Source organism: Adiantum capillus-veneris, chromosome 5 (genome assembly GCF_014529385.1).
Source record: "Adiantum capillus-veneris isolate H3 chromosome 5, ASM1452938v2, whole genome shotgun sequence".
Classification (NCBI taxonomy): Eukaryota; Viridiplantae; Streptophyta; class Polypodiopsida; order Polypodiales; family Pteridaceae; genus Adiantum; species Adiantum capillus-veneris.
This window is the reverse complement of record NC_140935.1, coordinates 130106668-130128356: the sequence shown is the minus strand read 5'-3', so window position 1 is coordinate 130128356 and position 21689 is coordinate 130106668. Positions and strand designations below refer to the sequence as shown.

The 21689-nt window shown below is 43.1% G+C and overlaps 1 protein-coding gene across 8 annotated transcripts in view; it reads left to right on the top strand.

Annotated features, from left to right (window-relative positions):
* ATRX (P-loop containing nucleoside triphosphate hydrolases superfamily protein) overlaps positions 1–21689 on the top strand; it is a 172871-nt gene that overhangs the window by 45659 nt on the left and 105523 nt on the right. For all 8 annotated transcript variants that reach the window (XR_015188194.1, XR_015188195.1, XM_086512848.1 and 5 more), the window contains 5 exons: positions 6414–6551; positions 6622–7068; positions 7162–7442; positions 17533–17623; positions 19564–19734. Coding sequence is in view for 6 of the 8 variants with exons in the window: in XM_086512848.1 (XP_086368974.1) it covers positions 6414–6551; positions 6622–7068; positions 7162–7442; positions 17533–17623; positions 19564–19734 (1128 nt within the window). In the remaining 2 variants the exon portion in view is untranslated. The remainder of the gene's footprint in view (positions 1–6413; positions 6552–6621; positions 7069–7161; positions 7443–17532; positions 17624–19563; positions 19735–21689) is intronic.

Here is a 21689-nt window from a genome sequence, read left to right as displayed (position 1 = left end):
ACGATGTCTCTCGCTATAAGCTGTCCTCAAATGCCCCTACATCAAGGCGAAGTAACCCATTAAAATTCCATGCTGCCATCTTTAGTGTGGTCCCATATGTCTCGCACCATCATGCGGAGCGCCACTCCAATATCACCACCTCCATCTTGGTAAAAAAGCAATCTTACCTTTTTCCCTTGCCACTCTAATATCTATCATTACTTCTTGCATATGAGCAATTTGCGCGAGCAAGAGTTTATCTCCAAGAAAGATGCGTCTCTTTTTCAAAAATTTCTTCTTCTCTTCCATGGAGGGGAAACAAAGGATAAGTGCCCTTTTCTTTGATGTTTCCACCTTGCTTTCACTTTTCTTATTGCCCACTCTCCAAGCCCTTGTATGCGTTGGCTCATTAACCCCCATCATAGTCATGAGTTCTTTTACCTCTTCGTCAACATTATTTTGGTCTTTGAGGCCACAAATCCTCACGTGTAAGGCACGCACATGCCTCCTTTGCTCCTCTGCTAGTGTCAAGTTAATGATGGTGGGTGTGGGGGTTGTTTCCTTGCTTTTTCCTTTCTTGGCGATCTTGATTCATTTCTCGGCCTCATCCGCCTTCTGTTGGGTCTTTGTAATGACATCCACCCACGAGGTCGTCATCTCTTTGTTCTTCTCCTCCCCTGCTTTGATTGCCCACACTTGTTTCTTAATCGAATTGAGTTCTTCAACTACTGAGGGTTGAAGCTCTCCCTCTTCGAGTGTTTCGTGATCCCATCTCCGCAAGCCATGATCCCCCAAATCTGCTCATTGGAATTCATGTCCTTGCTTGCTGGGCACCTCTGTCACCCTTTTTGTCAATGTAATCCGAAACCTCATCTATATACATACCAAATAGAGTAGGGGACAATGGACAACCTTGTTTCACTCTAATAGTAGAGTAAACTAAGTGAGATATCCCCTCTGGAGTGCGTACATGTCCCATCACTGATCTCTATAGAGCCATGATCCCCCAAATCAACTCATTTGGCACTCCCATCTCCTGTAGTTTGCACATCAATCTCACTCTGGTCACTATGTCAAATGCTTTGTGAAAATCCACAAAGCTACAATAAATCTGTCTATCACGTGTCCTACCCTCAATGATGGCTTTGAGTTTCAGAGTATGGTCAAGAGTGGAGAAGCCTCTCCTAAAACCGGCCTGTCCCGTTGCCCGTATGCCCTCACTCTCTGCCCATCTGCTTGACTTCTGCTCAAGGATAGATGCATACAATGGAACAATAGTAGATAGTCTCCAAGTCTGAGGTAGACTCTCACACATGACACGATTGAACAGAACTGCAAGAACCTTTGTCATCATATTTCTAGAATGTATAAAGTGCTCTGCTACTAGACCATCATATGCTCTCCTGGTGTGCATCGTGTCAATGGTCGTCTTTACCATCTCAATGGTAAAGAAGGTACTCGTAGATGGGCATGGCTCAAGAGGATGTGCATGTATAAAGTGTTCTGCGATTGATGTCCTCCCACTACTTGTGTCTAGGTGTGAGTTTGGCTTATGTCATGTCATGTGTGCAGGATGGATCCGGCGTGGGACTAACAACGGGGGTGTTACGTCCCCAGACAGCCGGGTGGGTGCATGCAGTTATGTCCGGCCAATGTGAACATGGCCCTTTGGTTATGAAGTCCTATAAATAGGACTTGAGCCTCATTTGTGAGACATCTTGTGTGATCACCACACTTGGACTCTTGGCCCTTGGCAGCTCTGCCCGCACACCCATATTGGTGTGGGCTCGATGGTATGGGATATTGGCCCTTGTGGTAGAAGCTAGCCCGCTTGGCTGCAGGTTCCCAGGCTCGGGGGTGAGCCCGTATTGGCTCTATGTCTCGGAGGTGATCTTGATGTTTTGGGACGTAACATCCCCCTTGTTAGTCCCACACCGGATTCAGCCTGCACACATGATATGACACAAGCCAAACTCACACCTAGACACACGTAGTGGGCGTACATCAGGCTCACCAACACCTTGGCTCTAATCAGCCGAGAGATCATAGATACCAAGGGCCTCTCCATATCTCTCCATCCATCGTGACCTACAGAGGGTCCCCAAACCTGAACACCATAGAGCATAGTTGTATCAAAGAGCCAAAGTTTTGTTCAAGGTTCTTGGAATTCAACTTGTGAACACATCCTCTCCAATCCTCCCAGGCCGCATACGCTTGGGTCAGTTTAGTCTCTGCTGTTGCTTCCTACAGACAATCCACTATCCTCTGCGAAGCTATGTAATGCATCCAAATGTCGTTGTATACCCTTTAGTGAGTCAGATATCAACACAATATCATCAGCATATAGTAACAATGGAATCCATGTCCCTGCCGCTTGGGCATCTATGTCATTCTCTCTCTCTCAATATAATCAGAAACCTCCTCTACATACATAGCAAATAGAGTAGGAGACAATGGACGACCTTGTTTCACTCCAATAGTGGAGTGCACTAAATCAGATATCACCTTTGAAGTGCGTACATATCCCAACACTGTGTATAGAGCCATGATCCCCCAAATCAACTCATTGGGCACTCCCATCTCCTGTAGTCTGCGCATCAATTTGGCTCTGGGCACCATGTCAAATGCTTTTTGGAAATCCATAAAGCTACAGTAAATCCGTCTCCCTGCCCTCCCCTCCTCGATGATGGCTCTAAGTGTCAGAATGTGGTCAAGAGTGCAAAAGCCTATCTTGAAACCGGCATGTTCCTGTTGTTCGTATGCCCTCACTCTCTGTCCATGTGCTCAACTGTTGCTCAAGGATAGATGCATACAACCGTGCCGATGTGTGTCCAATGATAATAGTACAGTACTTTCTAGGCTCCACATGATCACCTGCCTTGAAGATAGGCACAGTAGTAGATAGTCTCCAAGTCTCAGGTAGACCCTCACACATGACACAATTGAACAGGATTGCAAGAACCTTTGCCAACATATCTCTAGCATGTATAAAGTTCTCTCTTACTAGACCATGATGATCATATGCCCTCGTGGTCTTTATCCTGTCAATGGCCCTCTTTACCCTCTTAGTGGTAAAGAAGGTACTTGTAGATGGGCATGGCTGAGGAGGGTGTGGAAGGGATTTTTGTCCAGGGACCGTATATAAGGATGTTGCATACTGACCCCATATATCGGGGTAAGTAATCATTGGGGGAGGGGAGTGTGATTTTTTCACTTCAAAACAGTTCACAGTTCACAATTGATTCGACACGGCCCGGCGGGGTTCCGTGCCTAGAGATATTGGCCCCAAAGATTGGCGCCCCTTTTGGTATTTCTTTTTGTATTAATCTGTGTTGCTTCCAAAAGCTTCTAAAAATAAAGCTATTCTTCTCCCAAGCCGTGCTTAGTAAATATAGCAACTCCAAAAGCTTCTCAGCGTAAGTTTTGCGTAGAGCAAAAAGTAGCCAAAATCTTGCGTAGAATTTCCGTAAAAAGGGTTGCAAATTGTGGGGGTCCGTACGGCAATGCCACGTCAGCAAAATAGCGTAAATCCCGAAAATATGCCACGTCACCGGCTCCTGCATTTTTACGGGTGTGTGTGTGCCAGGGTTTGTTGCTACATGGCGAGGGCCATGCCACGTCACCTAGTTTGTGACATACCGCGCGTGCTTTTTGGCTTTGTTGGTTGCGTCAAAAAGCTGCGTAATCCGTGTATCAACCACCTCTTCTAATTCTTGCTCTGTAAACTCCTCGGAGTAGGAGGTTTCTTGAGTGCCGGTTTGAGGGGTGGTTCTGTGGCCTTCCGCCATTGAGAGTGCACTTCATCGAAGGATATCTGTGTCAAAAATTTTGCAAATTTCGGATCCTTCACAAGATTGATCATCATCTTTGTCGCATCGTCAACCAATTGTCGACGCTTCATCTCTTCAATCTCCGCCTGAGTAGGCCGAGGCGGGGCATAGTCCTCGTGAGAATGTTCTTCGTGATCTCTTCCCGCATCCCTAGATGCAGAGGAAGTCGATTGATTTTTGTTTGAATTCATAAGTGTTGCAAGAAAAGGATCCGATTTCCCGGTAGAAGAGAAATTGGCCGCGCTCTGATACCATTGTAACAAACTTGGACACTCCAAGTCTATCGCAACACAGCAGAGATTCATTTCAAAACAGTTCACAGTTCACAATTGATTCGACACGGCCCGACGGAGTTCCGTGCCTAGAGATAATGGCCTCAAAGACTGACGCGCCCTTCGGTATTTCTTTTTGTATTAATCTGTGTTCAAAGTACAAGAGAGTGGGAGGGGTCTTACTCTCAGACTTTGTGTCAAGATGCTCTGCAGAGTGGGAGCCCTGCCCACGTATTTAAAGGTTTACAAGGGTTGCCAAAAGCAGAGCCCCAAAAGCTGCCTTCTTTTTAAAATAAAGCAAACCTTCTAAAAGCTTCTAAAAATAAAGCTATCCTTCTCCCAAGCCTTGCTTAGTAAATAAAGCAACTCCAAAAGCTTCTCAGCGTAAGTTTTGTGTAGAGCAAAAAGTTGCCAAAATCTTGCGTAAAATTTCTGTAAAAAGCGCCGCAAATTGTGGGGGTCCGTACGGCAGTGCCATGTCAGCAGAACAACGTAAATCCCGGAAATCTGCCACGTCACCTACTGCTGCATTTTTACGGGTGTGTGTGTGTGTGTGCCGGGGTTTGTTGCTACATGGCGAGGGCCATGCCACGTCACCTAGTTTGTGACAGAGTGCTCATGAAAGAGACGCCATGCCTCTTCTGTGTCTCTCCTCAAGAACAACTGGTATGAGTCCTGCTCCATCTGAGCTAGGAACGTTCGCTTCTGCCGCCGCACAAGGCGCTAGAAGGCTATCCGCGATTGTTTGTGATTGATCACCCCTAGGAGAAGATCCCTCTAAAGCTGTGCTCTCGTCTCTCTACATTCCTCATCATACCAACTGATCTGAGGCATGCTCCCAGGCCGACGTCTCTGATCAGGCTGAGTATGTGGGTATGCCTCTGCGGATGCATCATGCAATGTCTCTTTTAGTAAAGTGGTGAGCTCCTCCACTAAAAGTCCTGGCTTGGCTGGTATTACTGCTTAGGTCAGTGAAACAGTGAGCTAGCATAGAGAGGGTTCCCAGGAGAATAGACTCTAGATGTGTGAGAAACCCAGCCACTAAGCTAGGTACTAGCTCGTGGTGTAAAGTCTCTTGAATGGTTCAGCTCGTCCTTGGTAGGCTTATTCTGTCTTTGAGTAGGTTCAGACAACATGCAATGTTCATAAGAGTGCTGGCTACTTGCACAAGCTCTTGGGGAAATGCTCCTCAAAGAGTATGGAGACTACACTACTGCTCCAGGAGCTGCTGCCAAAACGTCATCTTTAGGACTCAAGTGCTGCCTCAAAAACATCATTCATTGGACTGAAATGAGGTCATGTAGGATTGGCTCCGTTAAGTTTTGTGATGGGTCATATTCTGGTCGAGAATTTATTAAGGTGGTGTTTGAACTTTGCCGATCATTTGATAGTCGCTATTCCTGCTGTCAGAGACTGACTTGTTGCTTTCTTGTACGTGGAATAAATGACTGCATTTACTTGAGCTCCTATGTCAACCAAAGCATTGGTACTATGGTTGTTGATCTGTACTTTGATGCGAAGGTCCATTCCATCTAACCATTCATCATCCATTGACATTGCATCTTTTTGTAATTCTCATTGTCGGTCATCTATTTCCAGGGTGTTGATGGGAATAGGTATTTGTTTATTCTTGAGAGCAGCTTTCCTTTTGATTACCCGAAGCTGAGCTTCCTCTTGGGCTTCATCAATAACCTGCTGTAGTTTTATTTTTCTTAGCTTGTCAGGCACAAAAGTGGGATGATGTATCGGATATTGAGATGATAGTGGGAAAGGATCTCTTCCATAAAGCACAGCAGCAGTTCTTTTGACTCATGTAACTCCAAGGATAGAGCATTCGTATGTGTATATACCTTTATTTAAAGAGGGATATTGAGATGATAGTGGGAAAAAAACTCTTGCATAAAGCACAGCAGCAGCTCTTTTGACTCTTGTAACTCCAAGGATAGAGCATTCATATGTGGATATATCTTTATTTACTCTTTTGAAATAACTTTTGTGATTGGGACATTTTAGGAAAGGAGTTATAAAAAGATTGATAATTAAGTATTTGTGAGTGCTCTTTTGATTTTGTATTGTCTACAATTTTACCAAAGCCATGAAAAAACTCGTATGTGTTCTACAAGGCTAACAAATCTGTTGAATCGACCTTTATGTGAAAGCTGCCCCTTGCACAACATTCTTGTTGTTTGCCATCAGAGGGGGTTGCAATAAAAGAAAGCCTAAAATTTCCAGTGGCACTAGTTTTAGTTTCTTTTTCTGCAGCTGCAAAGAAAGCTCCAGTTTTTTTTTGGTTATCTGCTACCGGGTAATTTGATCAGAACATTTGCTTCAGGGCTCAGAAACTGGTGATGAAAAGAAAGGGTCTGTGGAAGCTTCAGTTCTAGCTTCTACCACATTGTTGAAGCAGGATGGCCAACTTAATCTTGCATCTGCACGTGAGGATTGTATAGGCAGTCCATTCAAAGGAAGTGTAAGTTAAAGTTCTGGAACTGCTACTTGAACTTAATGATGCAGTTTTTGAAACCTGGTCCTTCATGTAGCAAGATACTCAGAATGGACTTCTGAAGCGGCATAGGGAGGACTGGGATTTAGATTTCCCTCGTAAGAGAGTTGAAACAGATGTTATTAACATTGACAGTGATGAAGAACAAGTCTCAGCAAAATCTGAGGATACAGTTTTCTGTACTGAGCAAGCAATGGTCTCCATTCCTCTGGAAACTGATATCCACAAAGTAGGAGAACCTTGGAGCAGTGTAATCGAACCAACTGATACGTGTGGTGTCGAATTCCAACGTGGCAAGACAAAGAACCTTGAAATCTCCGATGTTTCTGGTGTGGAGACTGCTAAGGACAGCTTTAGTGCTCAGTTCATGTGCACAATGTGTGCAAAGCAGTTGAGGTGCGATCAAGTTCTCAAGCACCCTCTGTTTGATGTTGTCATATGTAGGCCATGCAGACGGTTCTACCTGAGTGGGCCAATCTCCAAGGTATTGTGTTTTCCATGATTCTATAAGCTCTTGTTATACTAGATGGGTTTTGATATTGGTGACACCTCAAAAAGCTGCCATTTGTCAGTGCAGGATGCTTCTGGAAGAGATAATGAATGCTCTTGGTGTGCAAATGGAGGGGATATAGTCCTTTGTGATGGCTGTGACAAAGTCTTTTGCGGAGCATGCATTCAGAGAAACTTTGGAGAACAAGAACTTGAAAGAATTTTAGAGACAGAGGAATGGCGTTGTTATTGCTGCAATTATGAACCCTTACTGTCTAAAATTGACTGTTTTATGAAGGCCAGTGAACTTGGCGCACAACAATCCTCAGAGTATGGAAGTTCAGAGAGTGATGAGCCCAAAGAGCTGAGGTATGTACGCATCACTAGTTAGATTCTCATTAAACTGTTCCATGGTAAAGAGAGTTTCAAAGTTTGTATTTTTATGAATTTCAAGTTCTGATTCTTCACTCCCTCACGCACACGTGCAGCACGCATGCACATGCGTACGCGCACACTTTTTTTTTTGGGTAAATCGATGTTTATTTCTGGAAAAACTCAGCAAGAGGAAAACCCACCACAAAGAAAAGAGTATATAAACAAGAGGGCTATGCATCAAAAGGATGCAAGCCTAAACAGAGCTCTAGAAACAAATGGAAAAGAGCTCAAAGGTATCCAGAGATAGGTAACCACTGTCAAAGAAGAATTGTAATGTCAAAGGAGACCATGAATGCAACGCCAGAAGTGCACCCAAGTGAAGAAGATCTTATGAGATCTCGAGGGAGTAGGAAGCACTCCAATCAGCCAAAAACGTTTCCCAACACATTACGAGGGAAAATGTAAACTCAGGGATTGAGTAACTTTGCAAACAAAATCCCTAGTATGCTGACAATACTAAAGCAAATGAGTAAGAGTCTCAGCACTGTGAGAACAACGCACACATCGAGCTGATGTAATGTGACGAGATTCCAGGTAACATTCAAGAGGTAGGACCCCTACTAAGCATCTCCATAAAAAGTCTCTCTTTCAAAGGAAGACTGCATTTCCAAACAACTTGAAGCGTTTTCTGCCATGTATATCAGGGTTTATTGAGGTTCCATAATGCGTTCAGCAATCCAAGGATCAGGCTGTAGCTTTTGATAAAGATGCTTAGCTGATCTCTGCTCAAGAGGAATGCCCAAAATAGGTAGAAAGAAGAGGAGGCACTGGTGTAAAGGGAGATAACATCTCCTGGATTAAGTGTCACAAAGGCCTATAATGCAAGCCAAGACCATAAAGACACACAGCATGTGGGAAAGAAAGCACCTCACCTTGATTGTTGACCGCATCCTCAATTGTCCTTGCATTCTTCTGAGAAATGAAGTATGCTTTACGAGATTGTTGTTCAGCCAGAGCTTCAAAAGCGATGACGCTCCAATGTAAGCCTTTGATTCTCAAAGATTTACCTGGATGAGGACTCACGCATGCCAAGTAGTGAACTTTGTAACCTCTTTTCAATCTGCTAAAAGATAAACAGCAGAGGGACATCCTTGGATATGGCCGTGAATCACTCAAAAACAACCTCCCAAGCAAAAGTTTGCCAGTTTCTAAAGCTATGTGACGTCACTTGCATGCACATCGATGCCAACATTTATGTCCAAGGTTGTTTCTGTTGAATAACTGGAGCAATAAAGTTGCTTTCTGGGCCAATACATGTATATGAATTAAGAATGTTCAATCCTCCATATTTTCGTAGAGTACATAGTTTCTCCATAGACAGTAATCTCAAGCCTTTCTTTTGTTGATTAGTTCTTCAAAATTGCTCCAAAATCCAGGCTTGTAAAGAGCGATTTTATGCCGAGATCAATGGATTAGCGGCAAGAAATACTATATGTGCAATCAGAATGGATTGAAAATTTGAAGCCTCACGTGCAAGGGCAAGTAGAAAGCTTCTTGTAGTGTATCTTTTGGCGTATTCGCTGCAATACCCAGTCAACTTGCTTGCAAGAGGAAGTCAATCATGCAAATGGATATCCTAGATGTCCGACTATGTCAGAGGGAGGAATCACTTCACCCGGCCAAAGAAGAGAGTGCCAATCTTTCACATAAAGAGGGAGCAAATTTAGATTTGCGGAAATCTACCTTCAATCCTGCTGCCAATGCATACAAGTCTAAAGCATCCATGATTGCTTTGACATGAGAAGGATCATTTTTAGGTATAAACATTGAATCATCAGCATATGCTTGTCCAGGGAAATATTTGCCTGAAGTAAGAATCAAACCATGTAATTGATTTGTTTTTGTCAAATGATGCGTTCGAATTGCATACAAGAGTGTACTCATAGAACAACCGTGGCGAACTCATCGACCCAAGTCCATGCATCTGTAAGTTCTCGATAAATGATCCTTGAGGATTGACTTTGATCATACAATGAGTAAACTACATTCCTCATTTTAGCACCAAAGCCCATAGTCAAAGCAATGAAATTGCACGTGCGCGTGCACACACACACACACACACACACACACACCTGTGCATGTGTCTGGAGCATCACTGAGGACATCAAAGTACTACCAAACATAGATCCCATCTGTCTTAGCATATCCTGCAGTCTAAAATGTACTGGAAAATCTCGAAAAGCATTTTTTACTGGAAATCTAGGAACCTGACATTGTTCGTTAAAGCAACAATATCAAAATCTAAGTACCACGGCACAAAAAAGGTTATTTTGTCTTTCATTGGGAGAGAAGAGCAGGCAACCAGGCCTGAGGTGAGTTGCTCCGATGCGAGAATAACAATGAAGGTACCTCCTCCAAGGAGGATAATGTAGTCAACTCGACCCTCATCTCAATGGTCAACACACTAGACCCTAATGTTGTGCTTTGTGTAGGAGCATCCAATCAGGTGTCCAATCTTGAGAGAGTACCTGAACCCGGTCCTTAATCTTTTGCCTGAGATCCTCATCAATACTGAAAGGTGGGGCCATTGGACTGGAGGAAGCTCCCAACCAGCCTTTACCAAACTCCAAAAGCGGGTCTGTAGGGAGCTTCCAAACAGCAAGAACTCCGAGAAGTGCACTAAGCTGTGTCTCAATCCCACAATTCTAACCTGTTCATCCTCAACCTACAACCTTATCCCATCAAAACCTGTTGACTGCTTGAAATACAGAAGTATTGGAAGGGAGATGATGAGTGTGTGTGTCGCACGCAGGTGTGTGCACGTGCGTGTGGTTGTAGTACATGTTATGAGATTCTGAGAGTTTGTGACGAATCTGCGCGACCTTGTGCCTTGCACGACCTTTTGTCCCAGGCAAGCCCCTGCGTGATCATCTACCCGGCGTGGCCCATGTGTCCCTGCGCGTTCCTGTTGGTGCTGTCGCCTTCGTCAGCAGCGTTGGGCAGCCAGCAGCTTCTGGAAGATCTGTGGGGGGGGGGCGGCGTGTGTGTGTGATCACCGGCTTAAAAAGTGGGTTCTTTGAAAATAGTGGGTACCTATAGATTGGAGAGAATGGCTTTGCATAGGGTCTGTAGTTCCATGACAGATAGCCCCTGCATGTACAAGTGACGCAAAGGGGTAGTCCCTTTATCAGTGGTTGCTATGTCCCTCATCAAGTAATATTTTCACGAAGAGTCAGGATGCTTGTAGGGCCTAGGAGGGTTCGAAAATTGAGAAAGAAGTCCTCATTCCCGTTCAACAACTTATGGATCTTGTCGCCAATATGCGCTCAGTGCGGTTTTACTTTTCTTTTCTGGCAAAATGCCGTAGATGTGGGACAATGGGTGGATTTCTTGTTTAAGGGTTAAGTGGTTCAAGGAGTTTATTTCGGGGCGCGAGGATTCTATGAGGTCCTGTTGGCATACAGTGAGGCCAGAGATGCCCTACTTGAAGTGTCACCGTTGTTCTTTAACATGCAAATGAGGCATGTATTGCCATGGGCTCTTATCAAGGATTATTAGAGTCTCATTTTCATAAATGCCCGGTATGGGTGGAGGTGGTGCATTTTCCCCGCAAATGGCGTCACTTTCTTCCGCTGATGGCTGCCTAGTTGGGAAAAGTGGTTTGCCCTCCCAGGTTGGATGCGAATACCAATAGATTTTGCATCTTGTGGGATACAAATATCCATACTCCAGCAGGTGTAACGATCAACTAAGGTCACTCTGTGGTAGGGAAACGACCCTTTCAGATGAAATGGGACAAATTTGACAACTCATGTTTTCCTTGTGGTAAAGTTGGTCTTATGCAATCTGAATGTCCGGAGCTGCACCTCCTCCTTCAGCTTTACCGCCCCCGCAACTTTCCCCTCCTATGAAACCCCCCTCGAATCGTAAGCATAATGGTGCTTCGACTTCCGCAGCGCCTTCCTTTGTGGATAAAGGGAAAGGGAAGCAGACTTTGATGTCCACGACTCCTCCTTCTACAATACCAAAATAAAAAGAAAAAGAATCGGGAAAAGGCAAAGCCAAGGACATAGTGAAGGATGCCTGGATCGTACCTAAAAGGACAGTTAAGATTCAAACTCCAGCTTCTTCTTGTAATTATTTGTCCTTGCTGAAGATAGCATCCCAAACGAAGCTTCCCTATAATGAGAATAAGTCTTCGGCGGAGGCATGGATAAGGTGGTGCCTTTGTATAAGGAAGCGGTTACAGGCGAACCAACTTACTTTGTAGGTGCCCTTTAGGCTATGTCTTCTAGCCCTTGTCATGACGTACTTACAGTTGTTTCTTTAGCAGATGAGGATGTGCCAATGGGCACCGACACTTATTTTCTTGCTTCGTTGTCCTTTGTACATACCTCATAGCGATGCATTCCATATAATGTGCGTGCCAATGTGGGTTATGTAATCATGACAAGTGGAGGCTAACCTAGCACTATGTAGATACATGTAAGGTAGATGTGGTAGTTCTACAAGAGCATAATCAACATCATTTCGCTGGTCAGACATCTTACTTTGCGGGATATTGGATAGCTTATGCAGGCAACGCTAGTTATTCAGGAGTGCTAATGCTTATTCGGCATGACTACGGCCAACTCTTGCTTTCAAATGGTAGGTGGATGGTGGCTCAATGCATTGTTAATGCAGAAGTCTTTGAATTTGGAGGGGTATATGCTTTCACAACCTCTACTGATCGCACAAGATTATGGAGTGATATCTCCTCGTATTGTTGGCGTTTTGATGTATTTCTTTGTGGAGATTTTAACAATGCGCCAAACCTTGCAAACAATACTACTGGCCAGTTACACATGTTGCGTGTGGAATGTCAGGCATGTGATCATATGAATGCATTTCATGTGAGTCTGTTGAAACCCTTTAACATTAGTCTGGTAACCTAACAGGACATAAAAGTGTCCTTTCAGGGTTTTGGAAAAAAATCATTAAAACCATAGTAGAAACACTCATTTTTAAAAATCCTTTCATGAGCTTATAACTTAAAGACTATTACATATGACAAAAATGAGAAATTTGTAAAATTTCTCACGTCTTGGTCACAAGATGCCTCCAATGTTGATGGATTAGTGCATTTTACTCAGAACAGCCAGTTCTTACGGTTGATTGAATATAAATAAGAGTGGAGATTTTTGTAAGCCATGAGATAAAATTCCCCGTTAACTTCAATTGGTTAGTGATCAAAACATATGGTTACTTTTGTCTCATTATTTTTTTTTGGGCAAAAAAAATAGGTTAAAAAAATTTGCATTTTTGCCATTTCGCAGACCTATCATCAAAGTTTCTATAGTCACACTCAATACAGATACTATATACATGTTTTTGTAGTTCCCTTTGGGCCTTTGGATCCAAAAGGATTTATGGAGCATGCCAAAAGAATAATGGATCTCTTACTAAGTGGAACCTTGGGGACAATGATGAAGTGCTAAATACAACAAACATGACAAAACTGGGTTTTGCATTATGACCTCTAGAATCCCATAGAAACTACTCAATATCTAGCCAAATTTATAGTTTATGATTAGATATGGTACTACGTACAAAATACATACAATTGGCCTAAGAAACTAGCAATATTGGAAAAGCTACACTTGCTACAAGAAAATGTCTCGTATTCTTCAGCAATCGAAAAACTCAACCATCATCATATACTATGTTATATAGCATATTAGGTCCCCCCAAAACTCAAGGAAGATTAGCTTTATGTTATACATGACACTTACACAATCAAAATTGCATTCCGATATAAAGAAAGCCACCAAAAAAATCATAAAAACGTTAATTTTGGCTAAAAAATAGGATTAGGCAATTTTTGTAATTTGGTCATAACTTTCAATTTTAACACTTAGTTCTCCATAGAAGCGTCGAAACATGTTGAGAACTATGAAGACTTATTCTCTAGCAATCTAAAGCTCACAAATATGAACTTTAGAGTGGTATATCTGCAAAAAATTGAAAAAAGACAAAAAACAGGACCTATTTTTTTACATAGTTTAGGTTAAAAAATGTTGTGCAAGAGTAAAGTTAATGGTGAGATCAATATTCCAAAAAAAATGTCAAGTTTTTTTCAGGTCATAAGGCAACTTTGTGGATATATAGCACCTAGAAATTCACTTTCATACTCTTCAAATAATTCAAGCAAATTGGTCACTTAACAAGACACAAAAGTGTTCAAGGACATAAAAGTGTCCTGCTACCAATTTAGTGTGAAGGGTGATGTGCCAGTTGATGGGGAGCCTGATGAGCAACCCAAAGTGGAAGAGAGTGAGAAGAAACCCAAAGTGGAAGAGAGTGAGGAGATACTTGTTCCAGAACAGATTCAGGCACATAAGGAAAGAAAACTGAAAAGGTAAAGTGATTGGGCGGTTCTTAGTGAAATTTAAGAACTATCCGGCATTGGATGCAAAGTGGATGGGGAAGGAGGACCTAGCAGATACTTCTCAGATTTGGATCTTTACCTTGAGGCTTTTGGATTAGCTGTGTCTAGTCCAAAAGATCCCGCGGATCAGCAGGGTTGAATCTGGTGCAGACGGGACTGCACAAGAGGGGATCACTCCGCTTCTTCGTCACAGATTACCTGGATGGAATAGAGTCGCAGATTTCCCTTTGGATTTCAAGGATACTCTTGTGTTGATAGTATTTTGTTGTATGACTTAATGATTATGGAAAATGGGAATTCCCGAACTTGAACCTGATTGATGGTGTACTCTCTCATGTGATTTGTTTGAAGTGCAAGAATGAAAGACAAAATGACTGCAACATTTTGGTCTTGAGAATCTATAGACATGATCGCAATAAGAATTAGCTAATCCGACATCAGTGAGGTACGGGATGGATCTAGATGCGATTGCTAAATACGTTGCCAGGAATCATGGTCTTAGATTTGGAATCAATTTTTATGTGATCGATTTGATGTGAATGTGTATTGACTGTGTCGTCTTTGTGCAAGTGCTAGATCTGTGTTGTCTGAGTGCGTCGGTACTTAGAGTCGGTGTCTACTGAACTGGTGTATGGCCTCTGTTTGTTTTGCAGGCGTAATTGAGGGCGATTACCATTCTTTCAAGAGGGGGTATGTCACAAACTGACGACGTGGCATGCCTAAACGGACAAAGGGCTATTGATAAGGTTGTTATAGGCACCTTGTCGATGGGGCCTCCAAATGGACACTCGAGAATTTAAAAGATCCTGGCAAACTGTTGTACGGATTTCTGAGGTTTGCGCTGTTGACTGTACAAATTTCCGTAAGACGCGTTGAGTTGTTGACGTGGAAGTCCATACGGTTTTTCGTAATTTGCACTGGCAGCCAGCTTTTGGAAGGCCATGTGCTTTTGAGCTTGAAGCTTTTGTGTAACTGCTTTTCCATGGCCAATGGCCTTTAAATAAGACCCCTGGCTCTCTCTGGCTCATTCCGTGCTCACGAGTTGCTGAGCAGAGGAGACCCACGATAGTTGCTCAACTATTAATACAAAAAGAAATACTGAAAGGGGCCAATCCCTCTTGCCTCGGAACTATGCCGGGCTGTGTCGACTAAATTGAACTGTGACTTAAATTTGTGAAGTCTTTCAAGTTATATTCTCTCTCTCTCTCTCTCTCTCTCTCTCTCTCTCTCTCTCTCTCTCGTGTTGCGACAGGTTCTAGACTTGGGGTATCCAAGTTTGTTACAAGCATTTTTGGTGCACATCTTCCCACGAGAAGGGGTTGCGGTTTTTATCTATGGACAAGTTATGCACACCTAAGCGATTGGGAGTGATTAATATTTTGGATCCAAGTCGACATGTACTAGCCAGGAAAGATATACTCCTACCTGTTTTGGGGGAACAACAACCTTGGACGCTCATGGTTTCACATTGATGCGGTGGTATTGTCACGTCTTCTTTTGGTCACTGGTACCCATTGTCTTGGGATGTCATCTTTGGGCAGCTTGATGGCCATATTCTGGGATGTCCTTTGACTTTGTCCCTTCTTGCTGATTGGAAGGCTGTTATCTCGTATTTGTCCTGGCATGGTCGCCAGTTCCCTCAAGGTAACTTTTGGAGAGCATTCACTGCAGTAGAGCATTCTATCTCACTTTGGTTCAGCGCTCTCCTCGACAAGCATACTTTCTTTCGCAAAAAGGGGTATGCCAGGTTGATTAGGTGGTGGATGACTTGGGGCAGGTTCTCTCCTTTCAAACTGCCGCTCTTCGCTATGAGTTGGGTGCTCATTATCAACATTTCTGGCAGCAAATTCAGAAGTTGCTTGTTGATGTTTCCCTAGTGCCTCCATGACTTGTGGATTCCCGGCTTTCGGATTGGAATCTCACCCATACTAGGTTGGACTGCATATCGGCTGGGTCAATTTATGCTTTGCTGCGCCGCACATGCAACAAAGTACCAACCGATAGAGCACCGGCACCCACCATGCATCGCCGTAAGCAAATGCGCTCTTTGAGAGGTAGACGATTCTTCCAAATGCGAGACAACGTTCTTTGCTACCACAACTGAGACTCCGAGATGACCACAGCTGATTTGCATGAGACACAATCCATGCATCAGCCTCTCGTTGTGTCCGATGTCATGGGGCAGATGACACTGTAGTGCATTTTCTTTGGGATTGCCGCTGCTCTCGAACTGTCATCAGACAAGTGTCCTCTACTCTACGCCTTTGTTTCCCCACCGAAATCTTCAGAGACTGTTCAGGAATTTTGGAGTCCTCTAACCGCCATTTCAGTTGGGCCAGATTTTGGGTTGTGTGGACCAATTGGAACAACGTAACTCTCAAATGTTCATGCCCTGGAAATTGACCCTTTTCCCTATTTCAAATTTTTGCTTGGACAAGCTTTACACTTTGCTCATGATGTGGGAGACATCTTTCTTGAAGCCTATAGGATTTACTTCGATCATTTCTAGTTTTCGGAGCCTTCTGGTGCTTCTTCTTTTGTACCTCTTATTTACTGTGGGTTTTCCTCGCTTTGAGGTTTGCCACTTCTAAATTCAATCAAGATCTACTGAAAAGAAAGTATGAGTGTGCATGTGTGTGTGTGTGTGTGTGTGTGTGTGTGTGTATTGGGGGGGGGGGGGGGGGGGGGGGGGGGGGGTCGGTTCCATGTGAAGGTCAGGCTGCAGATGATGCGGGTCTAGGCTGGAGAGCATTTGAGGGTTAAAGCAAGCAGGGTTGAGAGCAGGCTGGTACGCAATAGACCTTGGACTTGCAGCAGACACAGCAGGTTGCATGTATCAGTTGCTGAAGAGGTGAAACTTCGATTCTGCCCATCATGAACCGCTAGATGTTGCTGAAACCTTATGCACGCCAGCTGTCAATTGCCTGAGTGTACATGTGCCAGTGTGTGTCAGTATAAGATTGTAGGTGGTAGCAGATGCTGGTTGGAGCCTTCTGCCCAGATTATGGATTGTTGTTCCTTCAGGACAGCTGTTACCACTGTCACCTACTGCTGGCCTTGAGTTGTCATTCCTGCCTTTGAAGATCATTGAGTATAGGCACTACTTTCTGAGGTGCCTATCTTTTAGAGTTTGCCTTTCTCTTTTATAGATGGTTGGGGCACTTTTTATTCTCCTTAGGAGAGGTTTTTTTCCTTGGCCTTTTTGACAGTTTTTCTCTTGCCCTTGTTGCTAGTTTGTATCACTTTTCTGCAGTTCTTCCCCCATGGACCAGCTTTGAAGTTTGTACTACAGTTGTACTTGCCCCTCAGAGGTTGGCACCATTTGAGCATCATGAGGGCGTTGTCAAGTAAGAGAAATACAGCCTCCTTTTTGTGTCCCAAAAAACCCCCCTAAGTGAATGCTGCCATAGTCATTTGGGGATCTCATAGAGCTTGCCGATGTTATATTTCATACTTGAAATTCATAGATGTAAATTTGTAGCATCAAAACTTAATTGTGTTAAGGGAGGACTCTAACATGCATTTTGTGAAGAGTTTTGTAAGTGAAATTTAGTGACATTGATGTAGAAAACTGAAATGAAATCAGCTTAAAATCGTTCATGGTAGTCTATTTATATATTAAGAACTGCAATCCTTTTTTTTCCCGATATTGTACAGGGAGCATGAAAAAAGACGCAAACGACTTCGCCGCATTTTGGAGGATGACGAACTTGAAGAGTCTACTAAAATAAAACAAAGGCTTGAAAAGGTAGTTCAACACAAGTTTTTTGGTGTTTCTGTATGATTTTTGAAGCAAAGCCTATTTTTTGTTGAACTAACACATGCAAGGTTTCTGAACCCATAGAGGTCTTGTATTTTGGTAGATATCGGTAAAATAGTTACGACACAAATGGGAAGACTTGAACCTGTATAGGGCAGTATCACTTGAATAAAACAGATGAAGCCTTTTATAGAGACCGAGATGGTCAAGAAAGGTGCACATATATTGTGGAGGAGGACAATTAGAGTCAGAGAGTAAATGTTACTTAACGTTTTTCTTAAGAGTTGAGTGATTACCTTGGAAACCTATGTTCGTATTTCTTACTATATTGGTAATAGGTGGTAGATATGGAATGGAATGTTCTCTCTCACCAATGATGGTTCTTGGTCTATTCTTAAAAGATATTGCAAGATAGATTCAAATGGATAAATATGTAGTCCACCGCAAAGCATTGAAAGGTGGAAGAAAATATTTCATAACTGGGGAGCACTTTAAGCAACCTTTTGGTCAAGATAACTATGTGATTAGATTGCTCCGAATTAGTCAGAGCAATAATAAAATCAAGGTCATCAAGAATCAAGCAGCCTGTTTCTACTAAATTTACTGCAGTGAGTCATAAGTTTGCTAACCAATTTATGAAACTGTTGCATGGTTTGCCAATGGATATTTGGAGTGTTCGTGATCCTAGGTTCATCTTGAGTTTCTGGCAGACAGTCTTTCTGGACTGAGACCTGCTTGTGCTTGTTATTGTCTTTGGATTGTGTTCATATCGATGGGAAAATGGATTGAAATATATGCTTGAAAGCATTATCTTCTACAGGTTTTCTCTACAATGTGGACATATTTTGTGCAGGTTTCTTGATACTTTCCTGTTTTGTGGGTCTATACCAATTGACAATCTATGAGCTCAAAGGAGTATCCCTTTGGAGATGTACTGAGAGCACACATTCAATACATCGGAGATGTTTGTATTACTGTTACTTGAGTATCTGTTCTGTGGGTTGGGAGCAACTGGTTAGCCAAAGTTCTGACACCAATACTCTCATGCAGCAGATAATGGACTTGTTATGGATTAGTTAGTGCATTAATTACAAGCGTTTCTCCCCATTCTATCAAGAGATGTGTGCCTAAGTTTGAAGCGCTTATGATTTGTGCGATAACTGATGTATGGGCTTTATTGTCTGCTGCATGCCACATTGACACCAATAGTCACTCTCTATGTTTTCAAATATGTGCTGCGAATAATGTATCATGTGCTTAATGGAGAGGTCTAGGTTCTTTATACAAGTATTAGATACTTTGGTTTGAAGTAACAATCGGCCTATGACAATAGGTGGACAGCTGAGTGTCTGATTAAAATGGGGGTAGACGTTAGTGGTGTAGCTTCAAAAATAGCTAGCAGCAGGCAAACATCATGGTGTATGGCTTTCTTAGAAACAATACAGAGAAATTCTTAGTTTCCATAGCCAAGCTTTGGGAAATTGAGCCTATTCTGTATTTGTCTGTGGTGAAAGTCCTTAACCATATTAAAGCCTGGCTGTAAAGAGTCAGTGCTCTGTCAAGAGAGCGAAGTGTATATTGGCCTTGGTCAAGGTAGTACACCAGATTTCATGGTTGATTATGTTACTATCTTCTTTGTAGCACACAATTCCTGGCTCGTTGGTCAATAGCTCTTTTTGTAGTGCAAAATTCCTCATACCGAAGAAGTGCTATTTTTTTGAACTGCTGGAGTTTTTTTTAAAATTTTATGATCCACCATACTCTTTGATGTTGTAAAGGGAAGTCAAATGACAATCCTGATAGTTATGATCTCCTTGCTAAACTACTTTTCAAAATAATGTTGGTTGCTTCACTTGGTATACATTTGAATCTTCAGGTCAAATGCTTTTGGCTGATGTTCTCATGTGCTTTTGTTATGGATAAATCAGGAGCGCAAGGAGCGTCTTGATAGGCTACGAGAAAATGCCAGCATTATTGGAAGTGGCTCAATGTTGACAAGCTCTATATCTGAGAAATGTGCCATAAATATCGCAAGAGATGCTGACGAAGAAGAAGTTTTGATTCCCACGGGCCTTGCAAAGTTCTTGAAGCCTCATCAGGCAAGTCTCACATTTTCCACTATATGAGAAGAAGAAAATAGAAATCTCTTGCTGCACATATCCTCTTGAGTTTGCCAGTTTTGTCTAGCAAATCAATGTTTTTGAAAGTGAGAACTCAATTTTCTTGAGATGCATATTTTCATGCAGAGTATCAGGTGTTCAGTTCTAGAGATATTTTAAGATTTTATTCTTTATCCTTCACAATCTCAAGCTATATACTAGTTCACGGACCGCATTGTCAAGTTAACAGGCTTCCAGTCAGGATTTTACCCTTGCATGCCATGTGAAAATTGTTAAACTCTAGCCATTTTGCCCTAGAAAGATAGGGCTACTAGAGAGGCTGCTGGAGATTACCATCTAAATTTAAGCAACAGAGCTACGACAAACATAAATACAATCACACTTTCTGCTCACATGCAATTGTGCACCTTGTTTTGACAACACCCCCTTTAACTTGTGGCATTCAATGCAAGAGCTATTCATAGATTGTGATTGGGTTTGTAACATTGATAATGTTTAGCTGTTTCATGAAAACAAAAACTCAAGTGGATTCATTGACCATCATCGATAATCCAAGGGCTTTCCTAGCTTATGATGGACAGGTTAAGGAAGTAAACTTACATGCCCCCAATCATTCTGCAGAATGAATGAGATTCAACAACGTAACAGTTACTCCCTTAATTGTTCGGGCAAATTAAGTATCTTGAATGTAATATACATTCCATGTGTGTCTGTGTGTGTGTGTGTGTGTGTGTAGAGAAGGCGACTTGAACTCTATAATTGCTCCAAAAAAGAGTCACTTATGGTATAACTACGGATGTGGATGACCACGTTACGCTGGGCCCAGCTGAATAGAAATCCTCCTAAACCAATGGAGCTGGTCTGTGGTTTCCTGACTGGTTTCTGCATCTTGTGCCATTTGATTCAAAGGTGAGCCTTCAGTGTGTAGCAGGCTACAGTGTCACTTTCACAGGACACTCAGTTAGTACAGTTGGTTCAGTCTGGTTCACACTGGACGGACTCTCTGGGCTGGGCAGTGACACGTGGCAGGATACGGACGGTGGTCTAGTGGACATCGTGGCCAGGTCACCACCACCACTCACTTTGGAGATTGGCTTAGGTGGCTAACATTTATGGGCCGCTGGTGGATCATCTTCTGGATATATGGTCCTACGTCGTCGTCTGGAATATAGAGTCTAGACACACAACACTTCTTCACTCTCCCTGCACATCTGAGCCTTGACACCCCGATTGTACCTGAGAGTCCTGGGCTGGAGCTGAGTGTGCTGCCACGCCAGAGTCTGTATCAGTGCTTTGAGATAGTCGAGTCATTTGTGTGGTTTACTGTTGCTGTTGCTGTTGCTGTTGCTGTTGTGTCTGTGAGCGTGGTTGTCTATTGTTTCCTGTTTCCAGTCTGTTTTGAGTGAGATTGTCATGCACATTGCACTGAGGAGCACCCACTGTAGAGAGCACGACACACTATCTGCGCTAGAGGTGCTCTCATTTTGGCGATCACGGTGGGACCTCAACTGAAATCTCACTCTGTGAGGTGCAAAATCTTGAAGCTAGTTGGGTCTATCCAGCTTCGCCTACTTTGCCTAGCTTCATTGACCTGGCCTTGCACTGTTCTCCTCTCGCCTGGTCCAATTGGTCTAGTCCTCTTTGGCCCTAGTAGTCTCTCGCCCTGGTCCAACCTGCCCTCCTCGTCCCTGGTCCAACTTGCCCTCGTCTCTGGTCTAGACCTCCTCGACCCTGGTCTAGTCTTCCTCGTCCTTGGTCCAGCCCGGTCTAGTCACCTACCTAGTCTAGTAGAGTCTAGACCAATCTTCAGCCAGTTCAAGGTTTTCTTGCCCAAAGCTTGGTTGGTTTGGTGGTCGCTGCATGACCCATACAAGGCGGTCAGTCGAGCGTCAAAGCGTACTCCTGAGTCCTCTGAAGTACTACAACAGAAGACG